Source organism: Chaetodon auriga, chromosome 14 (genome assembly GCF_051107435.1).
Source record: "Chaetodon auriga isolate fChaAug3 chromosome 14, fChaAug3.hap1, whole genome shotgun sequence".
NCBI lineage: Eukaryota > Metazoa > Chordata > Actinopteri > Chaetodontiformes > Chaetodontidae > Chaetodon > Chaetodon auriga.
This window is the reverse complement of record NC_135087.1, coordinates 17,306,219-17,326,879: the sequence shown is the minus strand read 5'-3', so window position 1 is coordinate 17,326,879 and position 20,661 is coordinate 17,306,219. Positions and strand designations below refer to the sequence as shown.

The following is a 20,661-nucleotide window of genomic DNA, read 5'->3' as shown; positions in this document are numbered from 1 at the left end:
GATTACTGAAACTTACTAAACTGAACCTGGATGGTTTGCAACAATTTAAAGATGTCCGCAGCATTGTGATCAATCACTGAGAACAGAAGCACCATCAGTACCTGCAATATCAGGACCTGGCAAATCTCTAATTTCCAGTGTGCAATATTGGTATTTCCTCTGTGCCATGGTGTCAACTTGACAACACTATATATATACTCCCATATTTTACATTTCCCCATACCAGGTTGCTAATTTCTGTATTTCCCCTTGTTTAAATTGTTCATATTTTTCAATATTCTGTGTTTATATTGTTTATATTGCTTGTCTGCTATTTAATGTCTTTTTTACTGATGCCCTCTATTTTTTGCTATCCGCTTTGCTGCTGTAATACTGGACATTTCCCCACCATGGGAATAATAACGGAATATCTTATCTTATCTTATCTGCAACAAACACCCCTGTGGCAGCAAATATAGTCATTTCATGGCATGTTCGTCGTGATCTGTGGATCAAGGCCGTTCTTTTGCTCGCCTCAGATGTTGTCCCCTCATTCATAAAAGTCCCACTGCTAAGTTCGTCTTTCAGTGGTCTGGACACCCCCTTGCTGTTGCTCCTGGTGGCACTCTGAATAGCACCTGCATGTCACCAGTTAGATGCATGTGACTGTGGTTTTAACCTCACCCTTCATGAAAATAAATCGGCCTCTCGTCGACTAGATGGATCACCAGAGTGCACAACGGAGGCTAATAATAGCAACATCCAAAGGGTGGTGTGTGTTTATGTGTTTGTGCATTCATGTGAGATTTCAGACTTTGCGATGGAGGGATGTCAGAGGCCAGGTTTCAGAAAGCAACGCTACCATAAATATGTCAAGTGGCAGCAGAGAAAGTACTTTCAACAAATGATCTCTGCCATTACTACAGTCTGTATCAAACTAAGGAGGAGGGTTTAGAGCACAGTGCAAGTGTAGTGGAGCAACTGCATCCTCCAGTCAATCTAGCTGCCATGCTAGCACACATGAAAAAATATCAGATAATTGTGGTGAAAGAACATAAGGGGAGGACACTGGCCATTGGCAAATCTGCATTAATACAGAGAGAGAGGGAATGAATTACTCATTTTTTATCCAATAAAATACAATGGTAACTTATAGTTTATTATTCATACGGTGACCTCTGATGAAGTCATCTGCCATCTTTGACTGTGAATGTGTGAGTAATTGCAGATACTCAGCATTATTGAAACATGTGGTTAGCAGCGCCTCGCCACAGGACAACTCATGTTCTATTAAAATAGTATCCCCCACAATGAAATGGAGCTACGGAGGATTCCCCAGGTGGCGCGTTTACCTGGGGTTTGCTGGGGAGTCCGATCAATGCTGCGGGTGGAGGGGAGGCAGAACTGGATCCCTGAAAACAAGGGAGTGGGGTGGATATTGAGAAAAGTGGGCATATCTGCCCAAACATAAAACACATGTACAAGCAGAGTATGCAGAGTGGATCCAGGGAGGGGCGACAGGCGATGAGGATTATTCTGCACAGTGGGATGTATGGCAGAATCAATCCCTCCGGCAAGATTACAACAAAGGATTATACATCACTGAGGTTGATTGTGTATCATTTTCAGACAGATGCAGTGACCCATATTTGAGGTTGGTGTAAATATGTCAACAAGCACCATCCGACCTGGCTTCATGACCCTGCTCCCACCGTGGTTTCACCACTGTCCTGAAACTGCTACACTCTTAAAAGATAACCAAATGTAGAAAGAACTTTGAGTTCAATGTGACCGATATGTTCTCAGACAACAGTTCGTTTAATAAAGGCATTTGGGATTTATAGTTGGCTCAGAGTGCATTTTATTTTCTGTTTTTAAGACTTTTGACTTTTTTCAAAATGCCCCTTCTCAGCCAACTTTGTTTTCTGATTTCTGGTCATTTGGCTGAATTAGGAGTACAATATGACCTTTCCTTTCTTTCCTATCTCCCTTTGCAAGATTTTGTCTTAAATCAAGAAAAAAAAAGTTCAAACACTGCTAACAACAGACAAAGCTGCTTATCATGGCTTTAAGTGATGATGGAGACATTTTTATCCCCATATAATATGTGTGGCAAGTGAAAGATAACAGTCCTGAATGTGATAGAAATGTTTTTGCAAAGGTTATCATCCTCTTACACTCCCCTTAAGCTGTATGACGTTCACAACACATGAAAACAGACACGCAGAAAGCAATACAAACAATTATGTAAACTGCAGTAGAGCAGTTCACTCCTCTTGCATGCTATTGAGGGTATTGGCTTACTTGTACAGCCTTTTAAGGATATAACAGTAAATCTTGTGTTCTCATAAACACATGGTCAGCTAGCAGGTCTACTTTTCTCTGCAACATCTACCTTCAACTAAGCAGAAATTTCACAAGTACTCAGCATCATTCCTGGACTGGACTGTTCCAAAGCTCAAAGTAGAAAAAGGGCCTGTTATTGTATGCCAATTGCTTTCAGTGCATGTGTTACTTCTGAAGCAGTATATTTAGTGATTATGTCTTATAAATAAACATAATGTTACTGCAGTAAAGGTTAAATTACGTGCTACTTTCAGATAGTAATTTGGCAAATTAAAAGTTAAACACAGAAGGCATCCAGGGAGGAAGAGGGTGCTCAGATTTACGCCGGTGAAATGAGCAAAATGAATACAACAATACACCCTAATTAACTTTCCCTTTGAAACCTTTCAGATTCAGTCAATGTAGCAAACTTTCATAAAATGTTCTGCACATATTCAATTCAAAACAACACACAGAAAAATCCTTTTCTTGCTGCTCATTGATGTTCAGCTGAGAGATTCTCTTTGTTCCAGCGCACTTTATTAGAGCACAGACTTCAGTGGGCAATTCCATATAGAGCCCGTTAATTGGACAGATAGCACAGATATATCTTGTGATTTGCCTGGCTTTTTAGCTGTTCATTGCTGGTAACAGAATTCTGCATCTTCTGTGGTATGTAGGCTCCTTTCATTGAACTGCATATCAAAATGAAACTATGAATAGAACTGAATACTTACAATGAGGCACTGTATATGAAATGCACAAAATATTGAGGCCATCTGTCATGCACCATTAAAACATCATTTTCATCATTCAGTGTCACACATATTAAAAAAAAAAAATAGCCATACGATGTACACCTCTATTCAGGAAGGAACACAATTCAACATGTCGATACACTTTTCTCCCAGTCATATTACATTCTCAGTCTTTGATTCCTGAGCAGTAAGATGATATCTTACAATAAAAAATACAATATTGTCTCTCAACAAGGCCTGTTATTACTGTAGTCAGATTTTCAGAAACACTGAATCACCATTTATTGTCTATTTTTAAATAAATGTATCCTTCTAATTATTGTCCAGCAAGATGAGTGTATATGTGCTGTATGGCAAAGTGTGTGTACATGTAGGGAAGATGAGGTTGTGTGTACAACCCTGATTCCAAAGAAGCTGGGATACTGTGTAAAATGTCAATAAAAACAGAATGCAAACATTTGCAAACGAACTGTGTTTGCCAACAGCTGTTTTCCATGGTGTTTCTGAGCTCATGTAGTAACATCCTTTATATAGTTGTGTGTTTCACGTGGTGAACCTCGCTCCATCCTTGCTTGTGAACGACTGAGCCTTTCCAGGATGTTCCTTTCATACCCAATCGTAATACTATCACCTGTTACCAATGAACCTGTTTACCTGTGGAATGTTCCAAACAGGTGTTTCTTGTCCCAACTTGTTTGAAAGGTGTTCCTGGCGTCAAATTCACAACAAGCATATATTTACAAAAATCAATAAAGATGATGAAGTAAAAATATTGAGTATATTGTCTTTGTACTGTTTTCAATTGAATATATGTCAAAGGACTAACAAGTTATTATATTCTGTTTTATGTTTCACACAGCATCAACATCTTTTTTGGAACTGGGGTTGTGTAAAGATGCTATACCATAACTGGACGGGTATGTGATTATATTTTTGCAGATTGAGTGTGAGTCACGTGTTATTTTCCCAACAAATTAACAGTATTCCAGCTCCATCTAAGATTGTGCAAACATGATTCCAGAGCATCATTTCCTTTTGCTATATAACTGTAGAGTCCATCTCAGAGCTCACAGAGTAAACAGTATGTCCTTTTAGTTATATGATAACTGACAAGATTTACTTCACTCCATTCTAGAGTGACAATAAAGAGAGAGCTCAAAGTAAGTACAGGAAAGTTTCCATCTTCACTGCAAGGATTGTCGGACCTTGCATACATTAGGCCATCTTGTCCGAAGTCTATGACAGAGCTCCAGGACTCTCTTGAAATAGATGTCATTGTGTCATTGAAGTAATACTGCACAAGAACATTCGTTACAAGTGTATCCAGTGATTAAATAAGGTACACTGAAAGAAGCAGTACTGTCCTGGAAGATATTTCACATCAGTGGTGACAACAACTTCAGTAAAGTTCATACTAGAAATTATTAAATGTTTTTGAAGCATGATTGTTCAGTAAACTTGTCACCACTAGGGGTTCATCACATTCTTGCAGTATGGCGCAATCCTTGAAACACGTTTTTTCCTGCTTCCAATGCAGCCTTTTTTCCTGGAATATTACTGGAGGTTTGTGTATGACAAAGTCCTTGCTTTGAATGCCACTGATCAAATGACATTTAGACCTACACATTGCTCTACAGTGCTCTGGCAGCTACAAACCATTAACTATAAATATACTTTGAGCTACATTTTGTCTGCTGAGAATGAGGTATGAGTTCACAGAGTGAGTGACATGTATGTGATTTCTGCACTGTTGTACTCATATCTTCCACTCCAGAGTTCCACACTGGCGCTCCTGTGCACTGATTCTTGCCTTTGGGCCCTCTTCTGCCACCTATACCACAGGAAGGCCTGCTCGCTTGAGGACCTCTCAGGAGTACCTGAAGTCTCTTCCTCCACAGGTTTCTTATACTCCTGGGATACAGTCTCACACTCCAATGTTTCTACAATCATATCATCTGGCTCCATGTGTGGCAAGCCAACTGCGGGTACATCTTCAAGATCTGGTGGTGATGGATCTGTACTGGATGGAACAGGATCTGGAGTTGGACATGTGGGTCCAAAGTCCATTTCCAGTGATGTATCAGGAGATACTGAACTTGGAGGGGATATTGTGACAGTGACCTGCGGTAGTGGGACTTCATGCAATTCAGAGGCTACATCCTGAGGCAAGGGAGCTAAGTGATACTCCACAGCTGGATCCAGACAGACAGATTCTGTAGACTGTGAAGGATCCAAGGGGCACAGCGTGACAGGGTCAACAGCGGGTAGGGTTGAACTTGGCCAATCTGACTGGTAAATGGGTAGATCTAAATCCTCTGTATTAGATGGAGAGTCAACACTCAGGTCAAATGGCTCTGGTTCAGGGTCCATGAACACTGAGTCAAGATCATCTTGATCTAGAGATGTCAGCATTACTAAGTCAAAGTGGACCAGATCAGCATGATATATAGGGGTGGTATCAAGTGGTTCAGGAAGAGGTGGCCACTCTGAATCTTGGGATTCTGGTTCAGTGGTGAGTTGAGTTTCTTCTGAACTGGAAGCAAAAGTTGAAACTGATATCATTTGCTCTGGGGGAGGGTCAGAAGGATAATCTGGAAGGGTGATAATGGGGTCTGGATTTGTGTCACTGTCGGTTGGACTTGCAGGAGAGTCTGTGTCAAGGTACTCTGACACTACAATAGATGGACATTTGATGTCAGTCTCTAAATTACATGGTGTAACAGTATCAAAATCTATTGTGGGTGCATCAGAGACTGAGAATGGGCCTTGACTAATGGGGTCAGATGAGGACAACATGGGTAAGTCTGATGGTTTTGGCTCTAATACTGTTGGGTCTGCAGGATTTGGATCTTCTAATCCTGAATATGGTAATGACACATTTGTAGGATTTTGGAACTCTTGATCCGGCTCATCCACAGAGACAGGGTCCACAGACCCTGAATCTGACATGATTTCATGATCGTGTTCCTCTGGTGGAGACACAGTAACTACAGGAACTGGATATGGTAGCTGTATCTTATCCCTTTCAATTAGTTCTGAGTCTGGGGATCTCATGTCATCTGGGTGAGACGGTTCAGTATCTGAATGGGACGCATTAGCTATGTCTATATTTATTAGCTGTGGAGTGATTAGCATTTCCTGTTCCACTGTCACTGAATCCTGGGGGCTCTCATGGGCTGCCTCTGAGGAAACTGGCTCTGTAGCAAGTGTGGTGCCTGGCACATTAGTGACCATGTCAGATGAACTCACAATTGCATGGTCTGGTAGCTCTGGTTCTGGTTTTGTTTCAGCTCTAGAGGGAACAGCAGTCAAGTCAAATGGTTCTGGTTCGACTGCTCTAACAGAGCCTGGAATTATTGGATCCAAAGAAAGTGGTATGGCACTCTCCACATACATTGACTGTGGACAGGCAAGAATGCTTGGGTCCATAGAGAGCTGTTTTGGCAGATTCCTGCGGGCACCTTTCATTTCCTCCTTCTCTTCTGGACAATTGACAGCTGCATCTGCAGTGCTTTGCCGGACAAGGACTTTGCTTCTGGCCTGGGTCCCCACAGACACTTTTGATACCTGGGGTTTCTTCTCTCTAGCTCCCCCAGTGCCTTTATCTGCTGCAGAGGTTCCATGTCCTCCTGCCCCCACCCCTACCCCTGGTCCTGACCTTGATCCTGTCCCTGTTCCTGTCCCTGTCCCACCACCTAAACCTACATCAGCTCCAGCAGCCATGTTGCCACCTTGGGGAGACCATGTGTTGTAATGCTGGGTGAAAGTGTTGAAATTACTGTTGAAAGCACGAAGCTCTTTACAGAGGTCCCTCCTCAGATCAGCTAGCTCTCGGCGCATGGCTGAGACCTCTTCCTTCCATTGCATACTGATAGCTGCAGCCAAGGTGGCTGATTCTTTGATACTAGCCTGGATGGCTTTTGGTGATGGCCGCTCTGGGGCGCTAGATCTGGGGGACCTGAAGAGACTTGGAGAAACAGGTGGTCCAGACAGAGGTTTGGCTGTAGCCCCCATGTTATCTTGATATAGTCTGTCTCTTCTGATTGGGCAGCCTAGATCATCATGAGCCAAAGGGGCCGTGTCTGCTGAATCCTCACGCACACTGGCCTGGTCAGGTAAACAAGAGTCTTCCTGCACATAATTTCTGTCTGGAAGACAAATGTAAATGTGTATCTGTAATATGGCCACAGGTGTGAGCAGCTGGAGAGAATGTGCTTTTTACTGCCACAAAGTAGTAACATCAAATCATGCACTGAATGCCATGAGTCAAAATAAGATAATTGCAGAAATCTGCAACAACTAAGCGCTATCCTTATGATTATTGCCCCAATTTACTCATCTGTATACCATAGCTGTGTATTGAGGAAATTTTATTCTCAGATTTTAATAATCTGTAATAGCATTATACATTACAGTGTTGAAAACCAGTGTAACACTGGGAAAGTACTCCCATTTTGACTCATTTCCCGTAATGGTTTACACTGCCTTCTCAACCTTAATTTGTAGCATGCATTCTTCACATCTTTTCAATGCACAAAGCTGAAACTCCTTTCTCCCAGAACACATCACAGAGAATGGACAGTATTTCTAATAAATGAGGTGTAAGAACAATCCTTGCATGCTCTTCTGCTTTCAGTCGAGGTAAGGAAATGTGTACTTTGTGCAATGAAAAGAGGCAAAGATGAGCAAAGCTTCCTAACCATTTTCCATCAATCAGGAAGTATAGTATGAACCCTATTGAAAATATGAGGTCCAGTTTGACAGATTGATTCGAAGCACCAATTGCCCCCATGTCCAAAATAGTGACAAAATCACATACCAAACCATACGCTGTATGCTAGGAATGCAAAGATATTTGAGTTTACTGAGAAAGCAGTGTAAGCAAACATTTACAGGTATGAAGAATTGATCATAAGCACATCTCCAGATGGCCACACCTCTAACCCTCCCTATTGTAGTCCAACTGATGTCATTAGTTCACGAATCTACTGTGGGAAAAGATGGAATCCACTCAGACTTCTCTTCTGGACACTTTTTCTTCTTTTCCTTCCACATTCTTCATCTGTACAAGGACGTATCATTTCCTCTGTGAAGCCAGCAATCACGGGAATTCTTGAAACCACCAGCAGCTTACAATTTGTAATCAAGTTTCAGTATCAGATAGAAATGCACGTGTCAGCTGAGTACGGTTTAGATTTATTTGAACAAGTTTGCATATGTGATATATGTGACTAACCAGTGTGACAGTTCAGTCATTGGTATATTTATGGTCAGCTTTACATTATTGAATTTCCAGGTCTAAATGCAATGGCGTGCAGCTCTGTAATGTGATCTCATTGTGTATAAATGTGAGCTTTGCAACGGGACAAAATAATTTGTGTGAAGTGAACAATCTGTGAGTGAAGAGATTCATAGTATATGCTGTGATATTTAAGTGAAAACTGGGTTTGCAAGGAAACAATGCATACTTTGCATATGGCAATTTCAGCATTTCTTTGCCCAGTTCTCAATAAAGCTGTGAGTATGTTCACAAGGGTCACCATGTGACATTATAAAGAAAGACAGATTCCTAAAATGTAGTGGAAAAAGCAGTCAAGTCCTTATTCTGACCTGATTTTTACTTCAGACAATTTCCATTTGTGGTTTTCAATAGGGTTCATAGCTTTACTCTCTGATGCATCCAATGGATGAGCAGATGAAGCACTGTATCCAAAATACAGTACAATGAACTAGCACAGCTCACAAGTGGTCGCTACAGTAATCATACGTCCATCAAAACAATGGAAACATACAAGTGTGATTCATGCAAAGATGTGAAGCTGCTTGACAGTACAACCAGTTTGCACTAACTGTTCTATATTCATCCATTAACACACGTCAAGGCCAAATGTGCGTTTTTGGTGTCAATTTGTAAGTACTAAAAAAACACCAACATCCATGATGTCACACATTGCAATGTGCAAATTGATTTGATGTCTTATTGCCTACCTGTGGTAGACCTGATGGTGGAGGTGACAGTGGAGGCCATGGGGGGGATGCAGTCATCGTCTTGGGAGTAGCCGGCCTGAATGGCTCGCAGGTAGCTGTGACTTCGGGTCCTGAAGCAGCCGGGCAGGTCCAAGGCCTCCATGGCCTGGGATTCCACCTCACTGAACACCGACTCGCACACTGATTCAAACTGGCCATTTATTTCTGTTTCACTCACCTGTGAGGAACAAATGCCATAAGCATGCTATCTCCATTGTTAAGCAAGTGAGGATATTTCTTTGTTCATCTGGAGACATAAATTGGTCGGTTGTAAAACCTGACATTGTGTTCTCTGTCAGTTTCCACTGGAATGAGAACAAGGCTCGCTGTTAAAATCAAATGAGTGCACATGTTTTGATAGGCTTACAGCTGAAGAGAGGTCAATGAAAATGTGTTTTCAGAATGTCACAAAAAAACGATTTTTGCATTTTTTGAGTGTTGCCTGGGAATTGTTCAGTCAGATTTCCACATGAGTAGATAGTCTGCAGGCTGGTTCCTTTTGCTGCTGCAGTTCTTGATTTGTGTGAATACAACAACATGACATAACTTTTCCTGAAATCAAGGTCATACTGTGTGAGAGAGTTTGCTGTAAAAGATTTGTTGTTACTGCTGACGAGAAATATTTCTGTTTGATGTGTATGATGAATCTTGTTACGTCTCTGATACTGACTTGATACAAATGGTCGTTCACTGAGTAGAAATTGCTTGAAGGTTATGACTCTGTTCCTATTTGGCAATATCAAGAATCAAAGACAAGCATCTTGTTCTATTGGGATTTGGTATTAGTAAGAGTTTAGCTGAGCTTTTAAGACTCTGAACAAATCAATATTCCTCTCTTTCAAGAGGGAGATGAATATCTCAACAGCTCCGTTGGAGTCTTGCAATGATCCGTCATATAAATTAAGTATAAGTAAAATTAAGTCAGAAAAAAGATATGTGGGTTTAAATGGTGATATGATAAAACAGTGAAAGCTATGACTAGGACTGCCATGCTCTTAACTTTTTTAATTATTTAATTTTGCTGGAGACTCCCATGGACCTCCTCGGGGTCCCTTAGCAGCCCCCAGAGTAACAACCACTTCACTCCAACACAAGGAAGGATTTGAAAACCTTTGCTAATTGACAGGGTGCAGACTCACCTGGCTCACTTGGCTAACACAGCTAGCCTGACTGAGGGTGCTGACCGCCCGCATATAGCTCTGGTTCCTGGAGCGAAACTTGGGAGAGTTGTAGTTGGCTGAGGGGTCCAGGGCAATGCTTGGATGCATGTCCCTGGTGGCTTGCAAGTGGTAGCTCTGACTGAACAGAGAGAGAAAAGGAGAAGCAGGCAGGGAGTGGGACTACAGCCATGGTGATGATTTCTTAAGCAAGTCAATGAAATGTAATTTAACTAATAAATAAGCAGCTTGACTAGTGGCTACAGGTGTAACATAATTACTAAACAATTAAGTGTTATTAAAGGCAGTGGAGACTGGTTATGACATTGCGTCGCTCTTGTGTCTCTCCACTACACTGATGTGTTCACCAATGTCCTTAAAAAGGCTGTTCGATTTCTGTTCTGCTGAAACATCCAATCAATGCTTGGAAATGAGGGAAATGCAAATCAGGAGCTAGTTAGTGAGCAAGCACTTCAGAGAGCACCCGGTGTCAGGCAGGTCAATTAAATGTGCTACCCCAGCAGAGCAAGAGAGATGTTCAGAAACCCCCGTTTGGTCTGAAATCTGCTGGAGAGGCTCAGAGAAAAACATAGAGGAAGAAAGGAGCTCTAAGTAAACTAAAGAATACTATGTGAGTCACATTAGGAATACCAAAATGAGGTTCCCTGCGCCAGATCTATTTCCGATGACAGGCAGGGATGAGTAAGCAGTTTCTGGGCTTTTTATAGAGATAAACACTGGCGTTTGGCAGCGAGGAAAATGCCAGTGTGATTAAAAGTCCCTCAATCCATCTTGTCACGCTGTAGCAAAGCTGTGAGTATTTGCAAAATAATATCAACCTTCTCAACATCCCAGAGCAGAAACATCCAGAGATGAAGTCTGAACGAAGTGATGAACATAACGAAGCTGGAAAGGGGAAGAAGTGCTATCTCTTCACGTGATTAATCTCTCCAAACATTCCTAGTTCATTTTTAATACAGTATGGTTTTTACCACCAGGCTGTTGTAATATACAGCAGTGAATCAAATCATATCTATATTATGTTTAATAGTGCCTTATGCTTTGCCAGTATGAGCAGATTGCCCCAGGTGACCTCTCATTGACTGGTCTTGAGTGTTTGCTCTGTGAGGCGTCCATATTGGGTATGTCAGCAGGGCAGCGAGCCAGCTGGCTCCGACGTCTGACCACTGCAACATGGCAGCTATGGAGAGGTAAGGGGAGGGGAGGCACTGAGCCTGTATTCACCTTAAGTCTGCAGCAAAATTGGTGATGTAGTTACGCATGTCACTGTTGATTTTATCCAGGCGGTAAGAGCTGTGGGTAGAAAAGAAAACAGAGTTACTGGGTCCCACAAGTGGGAGTTGGATGCATGTGACGTCACTGGGCACAAGTCCAACAGAAGTGGCTCTGTATGGCATTCATGGTGAACTGAATGTTTGCTGGGGAGCTTTCACCAAAGTGCTGCAAACATTAGGGTGATACAAAATGACCAACATGGCCCTCAAGATAATGATAAAAGTGGGAGAATGCTACAGTCACATGTAGCTGGCAGACAGTATTGCCTGGTTAAGGCAATAGCTTATAAATGAAACGTCATAATGAGGAGTGTGTTATGAGTTTTGTTGCACAGTAGGTGCACGCACACACACACACACACACACACACACACACACACACTGTCCACCAGCACTAACAAACAAATTATAACGAAGCACTTGACGATGAAATGGCGCACACAAAAAACAATTACACTACATCATAAAATACACTTTCTTCTCCTGTGTGGCGAATTAGATTTGGTTAATTGAACCAAATGAGACTGACAAAAAAAAACTACCTAACATCCTTCCCTGAGCAATGAAACTTAGTGGAGCTTTTTAGCTGACAAGATCAGACGTAAGTGCACTGGCTGAGGCAATACTGAGGCATACTTCATCCATCCATGCCTGTAAAGATGTCTATTATCATCAGTTGAGTGAAGGGAGGCTGTTTTGAGAATGCGTTGGACCTTAATCAAATCATGCCAGAGCAAATTTCCCCTAATGTCTCTGATTGGTGCTAATGCACTTCCATTGTTGGCCCATATAAAAATGCAAGGGAAGATGGGGAATGTCACACTTCCCGCCTTTCATGCTGCCAGCAAAAGTACTCTTTCTGCGGTTGAAAAAGGTCCAGCCTTGACAATAGCTGTTGTGTGCTAATTTCTGGGAGGAAAGGTTCAAAGTAAGACGTTTGATTGAACAGTGTTTAGAACATTAAGGAACAAGGACAATTCTGATGCATGAAAAAGGACTGCTGTAGGATGGATGGCTTTGCAAGAAGCGTTAACGTACACTGTGTATCAACACTAAAGCAAGGGGATGAGGCCACACTGAGACTTGGGGGAAATGTGTCTGCTAATCCAGAAAGTGGAAATCAGCAGATATGTTTCCTTTCTGAGAGAAAAAAAATGCACCACAAAGCCCTACGGAGAACAATTACATCTTCCAAATGGGTCCCAGAGGGTTGGAGGATAGCAAGAGGAGTGAATCTCATCTTGGTAAGAAGACCCTGAAGAAGGGAAGGTATGCCAAGTCAATGTGTTTAACACACTTCACAATCAGTGTATCCACAAACACACAAAGCTCGTTCTGTTCAAGTATACTGAAGATTCTGTTCAAGCCATGTACCAAAAGATCAAGAGCCATACACAACAGCTGATACGTTGTTGAACATTAGGCAGCAGGAGAGAAAAATGACCCGTCTTTTCCGTAGTATGAAGTGTAACATTCATAGCAGAGGTAAAAACGTGTTGAGAACAAGCCTTGCCGACAGAAAATTAGGCCAACTATGCATGACACGTCCTCCCAGCCACAAATCAATGGATTGGAATTCCGCTCTGACCTTGAGATCTGAGGGAAAATGTTCATACCCACTGCTATCTGAATGAGTAATTACATTATGTCGAATCAGGAGTTATTGAATGCATTGCTACTGTTAACTTTGATTAATTATGGTGCCTCAAGAAGCTAATCATGGATGGACGGGGGGGGGGGCAAACAAGTGTGACTTATTTTATAAACTATCAAAAAATGATAGCATTCATGGGCTTGCAGTGTTTCGAGTAGGCCACAGTCATTTAAAAATAAGTTAGTTGCTGGAGATGGAGGTTAAATATTGATATTATTCTCTGTGTGTGCACGTGTGTCAAGATAACTCGCTATCAGATGTGATATATCATTAGTGATTGACTCAGTGACTCGTTATGCTAATGCGGGATTGTGAAATTTGCCACGTCATTCAGTTCCCATCAACATGAATACATTCTTTATACATCCTTGGCAGGTCCCACTGTGGCACGAAAAAGCCGATTCATATTCAATTTATCATAGCTGTCGGCTCTGCAGCTTACAGGACGTACAGGACCTGAGGGTGAAGTTGTAACGGAGGGGTGGTTTTTTTTGGGGGGGGGGGGGTGTAAATGGTTATTAATTAAAACAATCATTGACATCTAGCTTTCTTTCTGGTGCACAGGCTGTTCCAGCTCAGTGGGCCCATGACTGTGATGTATTCGTTATTGGTGAGATGAACAAAGAGGCGATCCTGTCAACCATGAGAGCGACAGACAGCTTGAAAGAGGGAAAGATGGAGGGAGGTGACACAACCTGACAGCCTGTTTCTCACTATAACATGATTTGCTTCAGGGAGCCGCTGCTGTCAAATTTGTGTTTGGCCCATCTGAATGCCCCCTTGGGACATCAAATTGCTACAAGAGCAAGGGAAATCCAACCTACGCCATGTCTGTCTTGAATCCAATCTAATTCCATCCCAGCAAGCCTGGTGAAGCATCATTGTATGAGAGCTCTCATGTCAGGTGGCACTCAGTATCCGTGGCACCTCTTATGTGCGGACTTAAAACGGTAACAGATATGGATCACAGCACGATGGTGCCAAGAATACAAAAAATGAAAACAGGCTCACTTCTGAACAAATGATGAGAGACACATCAAAAATAGAACAGGATGGGACATTTATGTAAACTGTGTCCAAATAAAAAATCCTCTTCAGGTTGATAAAAAGTCAAGAATATCTTTGTCCAAATGGTTGATTTCAAATGTTGGAGTGTAAAACAATCGTTGTGGATAACAGTGAGTATTTCCCCTTGGTTTAAAAGCAAAAGCTGCTCTCACAACCATTTGGTGCCCTGTCTCTTGGGTACTCTTTGGTACAAATGATCACAGAGCAGGCTGGTTTGCAAACATGAGTGTGCCGTGATCTTTCTCAAAAAAGCTGATTTATGGGAACTGAGGTCACCTCTTGCTGCACTTTGAAGCACAGGACAGGTTCATTGGTAACAGGTGATAGTATCATTACTGGGTATGAAAGAGACATCCTCGAAAGGCAAGGATGGAGTGAGGTCACCACTTTGTGAACACGTGATTGTATGAAGGATATTACTCCATGGGCTCAGGAACACTTCATAAAAACGCTGTCGGAGTTGTACATTTTTCATTCCTGATCTGTATCCTGTAACTCTCAACCATGGTGCTGTAAAGCTAAATTTTCCTCCTGGAATAAATAAAATGTGATGTCATCTTACCTCTTAAATGAACTTTTTTAAGAGCTGTCACCAACACATGTACTGAGTGGGACATTTTAAGCTGAAAAACTCATCTGTCAGTGCTCACTATATGATGGAGACATGGTTTCTAAATGACCTCACACATATTTCGTGTTATTCGTAGGCCAAAACACCAAAATATATCTGTGTCTAGCTAATATTGGCAAATACATCAACCTGGCTGGGTTATTGGTCTAGTGCTGCACCAAACCAGTCTCAAATTGTTGCGATCAGTAAGAACAGGACATTTCTGCGGATGGCATTCTTCGATTGTGTGGGGAGTATCAGGACTCTTCACTCATGACACCCTAAATATCAACAATGCTGCTGCTGCACTCAATGCAGAGGCAGGCCACACAGCCTGATCCATGCTGGTCAATATCTTTCTTTCAGCAGAACCCAGCAGACTCTCCGTCTAACCACTGAGAGAGCCATTATTCAGAGGGGCCTTGGAGTACAATAACTGCAACTGATAGCCCTTCCTGCTGTTGCATCCTCATAAATCATTCACTGTTTACAGCTACTCAAAATGGATTGTCTGGGGAAGCTTTGCAAGATGTGGAAAAAGGAGCACACCTCACTGTGGCTGCCTCATACATTACTTACATACTCTGAAAGAGCTGTTTGAAAGGCCAAAGGATGGCATCTTCTGTGACGGATATCAGTATGTTCCTGCCTGATCACAATCAACAAAATTCAATTACACTGCATCCTCTGGCTTATTATGAAAGCATGCACAGTACTACTTGAGGCCCATGACTGTATAAGGTGAACATCTCTGGTGCCCTTCCTCCTGCAGCGAGGCATCACAACGCTTCCAGAAATACTTATCAATTCTGTTTGCGTGTATGCACGTACGTGTTTTCATCAGGGTCAGCTTAACAGTGGCGATGCGTATTAGTGGATTCTGTGGGTGGTGCCCGCTGCGGTTTCAGAGCTTCCAGGGAAAAAGCTGCTCTGTACGAGCGAGTAGCAATTTAAAAACCTCTGCTGAATGGCAATGAGCGTGTGGTCAGCGGCGTGAACAGTGAGAGGAGGATATGAAAATAAGAGTGAGGGAATCCTCACTGTTAGTATGTGTATCACTGTCTCATGCTATGACTGTCTGACATCACATACTGCAGCGATGTGTCAGTCACAGGCCACGCTCTACACTGAGGTCAGACACAAGGTCATCCTTGCATAATGTCTGCAATTTATGTCAGATTATTTGCCTTTGGGCTCATGCAGACCAGAAGCAGAACAGACACACAGTGTGATTTATGCAGAAGTTGCAGCAGGCCTGTGGAGAGTTTCTCTGCACAGTCCAGCAAACCTCCCTGAGTAACACACACCGCACAGAGGGCAAACTCACACTGTGCTCAACACACAGAGCAAGAGCATCCTAAAGCCTGAGCTGTCTTTAAAGAAACAATTCTGCCAATCATACCCTGCCATACCTGTAATTTTCTCCTTTGTTTTTATCTTGTTGCAATTCAAGCAGCTCCACTGATTTCTTTCTTTCTTTCTCCCTCTCTTTCTCTGCCTGCAGCCCAAATATGTATTCAACATTTAATCTTATCTAATTGAGAGAAAATTCCATAATTGATGTTGATGGAATAATACTTCTACCAGCTTTTAGCCACTTCAGTATTACCAAGTATTGTCAGTTGTCCAAGCATGTCAATCATTCACAAAGCACACTGATTTTAAGTGAAGGGACAGAACACAGGTGATTGAATTGGTCATAGATGAAGCGAGGCCAACAACTGTTGTTGAAAGCATGTTCCTCTGAAGGCAAACTTGCACCATTGTTGTCCCTACATTATCAGGTGCCTGCAACATTTTCTGGCACATATCTTTGGTTAACTCAAAAAGAGCCTCTGAGGTTCATTTAAGCACAGTGTAAGTTACTCCCAAAGCTTCCTCCAAAGGAAATGCAAAATAAATGCTTCTAATTGTCTAAAAATGACAATGCAGAGTACAGCCAGGTCTTTAAGATGCTGCTAAAAGGCCTTTGGTGGGGACTACCAAACTGAACTCAGACCTTGACTGGTAAATGCACTCAATATGCACAGCTCACGAAGCAGAGCAAAGGCAGATAAAACGCTGTGCTTTGAGAGAGCAGGGTTAGGATATTTTTTTAAATTGTCACATTATTAAAATAGACTTGTGCATTTTTGTCCATAATTACTGTTTTCACATTCTGCTGCGAACAAAGAGGAACAGGTCCCTTTGAAGGAGGAACAGCAGTGAATTTGCTTTCTCGTAATGCCACCTTTAAAAAAAAAAAAGACTCTGGAAAAGATTCATCTGCCATGCACAATGTGATGATTTGTTGTCTGAAGTACTGTAAGAATACAATTTGAAACCACAATAGGGAGCAAAATAAGAGGATAAGTAATATTTGAATAGTCTCACTTGTGAGTTGATAATTGAAAAATGAACATCCAAAACTATTGGAGATAATGGGAAAAGGACACTTTTAAACACCCCTGCTGGATAACAGTGAATGAGAGGTGATGGCAGCATCTTTTGTATTTGCGGCTGGTGTCTACCCAGGACCATGTTTCATGCCAATAATGAACAAAAGATGGAGATGGGATGTGAGGTGCAACAGAAGGTGAGGCAGATATAGAGCGGAAAGATAAAACAGACAGTTGTCAGGAGATACAATACGCAATACAGCAGCAGGATAGAAAACAGAGGTCAGTTCTGGCCTAAAACAGCTACGGAGTAACCTCTGCTGTGTATCATCGCTGTGATCTCACTCTATAATTGGTTTAGCACACAGAAATATTAAGAAAGTTACATCATCTATCTATATTTTGTTAATGATAGCACGATCCCAGCAAATACCTTGGGGGGAAATGCTGAATGGTCTCTCAATTCTAACATTACAACAGATGAGGCTACTCTTTATTGTATTACTCCTTTTTGGTGCAAGAACTCTATAATCTAATTTTATCCTCATCTGAAGGGTTTGTTAATGCTGTAATCTTAATAACTCACTTGTACATCTCCATAGATTCTTGTGTTTATTTTTCTGTGACATTGTCTTCAGCTTGTCTCATCGTGTAATCCTCTTATGAGTGTTTTCTTCCGCTGCCGAGTTACCAAAACAAAAGCCCTCTATTTCCTCACCATTTAATGGGACACATCCCAGAAGAGCGCACTGTGCACTTTCTTGCAGTTGAAGATACTGATATGAATACCCATAAATGGATTCTAATGAGTGCACAGTTCAGCTATCGAGCGCTTGACACACATGTGGTGGTGGGGCATGAGCATAAGAAAACTGCCAACACTGCTGAAGGGAACGTATTAAAGCAAATAAATAACAAGCGTGATATTCAAAGCACAAGATACTAAGCTGTGAAAAGGTGTACCCTTAAAGTGGAGTCTGAAAATAGGAAGAGGCATGTCTTGAGATTAATATAAAAATGTCCTAATGCATCATTCCATTCCACCACATTTCAGGGAATTACACGAGGAGCCAGTGGAGTTATCTGACTCCACCGGGAGATTATTTACTGAAAGCCACTACATGCAGAATTTGAAACCTAGTGGTTAGATCAAAAATCTCAGTGAGGTGCACTCAGATCAGTGGGCCTAAACAAATACTGCACACATGCTGACTGGGTTAAAGACGCAAAACTGGCAGACGGTAGGATCACATTAACATCCTTCAAATGGCTACTTTAAGATCTGAAGATACAGAATGAGACTTGTTAAGATGGACGTGTTCATGTTCCGTCATCTGCACAAGCAGCGAGGTGAATACACAAACGGGGACATGCAAGAAAAAAAGAAACCAAGCTGTGACCTACTGAAACCTTTAAAAGGCATGTGTGGTACCTCTGGGAGTCCAGCAGGTCCCTGGGTCTGACGATGGCTTTGACCAGGGCGTCAGGCCGCACCGACTTCTGAGGCGACGTCTTGGGGCTGGAGTCCGACTCTCCGCTCTCCTCGTCCCCCATGGCTTTAACGTAGCTGCTGCTGCGCATCCGACGACAAGGGATCTCCTCATCCTTCCCATCGCCAGGGTAACCCCCCCAGTCATCCTGGGGCACCTGGGTGACATGGTGAGGGAGAAAAGTCAAAGCAATAACAGATTTCTTGGCCACCTGAGGGCAGCGTATGATACTGCGCACACAACATTGTCATATTCTCACTTTCTGAATTTATGGCAGACATGTTCGCAAACAGCTGCCTGTTTACACACCCCGCAAACAGGAAGCAACATCTGCATTTGTTTGTGAGCTGTGTTTCTGGCAGCCTGATGAATGTAAATCCAATATTCACGCTCCATTTAGCTGTGGTTTGGTCTCCAACAACTCATGAGGGAAATACCTGACTCTTTTGCTGCTAAATGCTCCAATATGCTCACCAGCTAGTCGCTAACTTTGTTGGTCTGCCATTTGGTGCTGTGCAGGTGGGGGACAAGGGGTTTTTACGGTGATGCCTGCTGTGGCTGAAAATTGGAGAGTGCAATGCTATGAAAGCGGTGAGAAAACAGGAAAAATGCAGGCTGTCATCAGAACAATATGCAAAAAGATAAAACTCTGCTTGCTGCTGCTACTCTGTTTGCTACTACATTGGACACCTTTCACATTAGGCTTTTTCATCCATTTTCAAACGTTTTTGGAAAATTCGCTTCAGATAGATTTTTCTTTGGATATTGTTGTGTATCATCAATGACTCTTTTGCAAGATTTTACATTTCCTGTATGTTCCTAAAACACTGCAAGAGCGCAATGACTCTATCTCGACTCTCCTAGAGGACCATGTGTTGTAGATCTACACAAAGCATTAAAACCATAAAAAAGTACTGCTATAATATTTTCCAGTGACGAAGCAATATGCAATTTGATTGACAGTTGAATTGAACCCCCTTCATCTGGCACAGTTGGTTCCGTCTTTTCAGTTACACCATTTTCATAATGAGCCAACACACATTAAAACCTTCGCACAGCTTCCACAGGTGCTCAGTGTTTGAGCCTTTCTGTTGTTTGGCCAGGTTACAAACTGCTGAAAACCTTGACTGAAACGCTGTTAGAAATTTGGCTGGCCTGTTAATCATAATTACTGGCAAAAGAAAGCTTGAAAATAGAGAGAAGGAGCTATCTTTGCTCAGCCCGCCGTAGCTATCGCTTGTGCAAACCTGCCATCAAAACAAGCCAGGCACTATACATGTAGCAATTTTCTTCCACTCGTTAAACCAGGTAATTGAGTACCCAGACGTCAGCATCACCATTATCCCATTCAGAGTGAGGAAAACTGTGTCTCACTCGCACTCACTGCCTGTCTTCACTACATATGGAGTGAATATTTCACTGCGAACAAGCAGCATCATAGCGGTCTTAAATGCAGTGTGTGAAGCGCGCAGGAAGACAAACAGAGCATCTTGCACACAGGTGCTCTGGCAGCACAAAGTCGAGGTTAATGCACTTGGACGTTAGTCTTGCATGCTTTGCTCAGACAGGCAATTTTGTTATTAGAATGCATTTCAAGTGGAGCATGTTACAGGAAAACAGAATGCTTGTGAATACAGATCATTCTTGGCGGAAGTAAAATGTGGTTCCATTATGGTACACACCATTATACAACATGTACAAATGTTATCATATGATTCGAATAGGTTTCCTTATTAAAGACGGTTGTGTGGCTTATTAAAATCTGCTGGGCTAACTTCACCCACACATGTAATGAACTGATGATGATTGTTCACAAGCTCATTACACACAATACCACTCTTTCTATTGTTCTCCCTGACTCACACGCTCTCATTTTCTTGCTTTCGTTAAACAGTACAACAGAGTTCAATTACTGTGACA

At 42.1% G+C, this 20,661-nt stretch overlaps 1 protein-coding gene across 7 annotated transcripts in view; it reads right to left on the bottom strand.

The window, feature by feature from the left end:
- dlgap2a (discs, large (Drosophila) homolog-associated protein 2a) overlaps positions 1-20,661 on the bottom strand; it is a 155,854-nt gene that overhangs the window by 24,678 nt on the left and 110,515 nt on the right. For 3 of the 7 annotated variants that reach the window (XM_076748061.1, XM_076748064.1, XM_076748063.1), the window contains 5 exons: positions 18,684-18,898; positions 11,492-11,560; positions 10,229-10,388; positions 9,051-9,267; positions 2,460-7,210 (listed from right to left, as the gene is read on the bottom strand). In XM_076748061.1, coding sequence (XP_076604176.1) covers positions 4,776-7,210; positions 9,051-9,267; positions 10,229-10,388; positions 11,492-11,560; positions 18,684-18,898 — 3,096 coding nt within the window. In that variant the 3' untranslated portion in view covers positions 2,460-4,775. Of the gene's footprint in view, positions 1-2,459; positions 7,211-9,050; positions 9,268-10,228; positions 10,389-11,491; positions 11,684-18,683; positions 18,899-20,661 lie in introns of those variants that run through there. The other 4 variants (XM_076748065.1, XM_076748062.1, XM_076748066.1 and 1 more) reach the window with 4 other exon arrangements.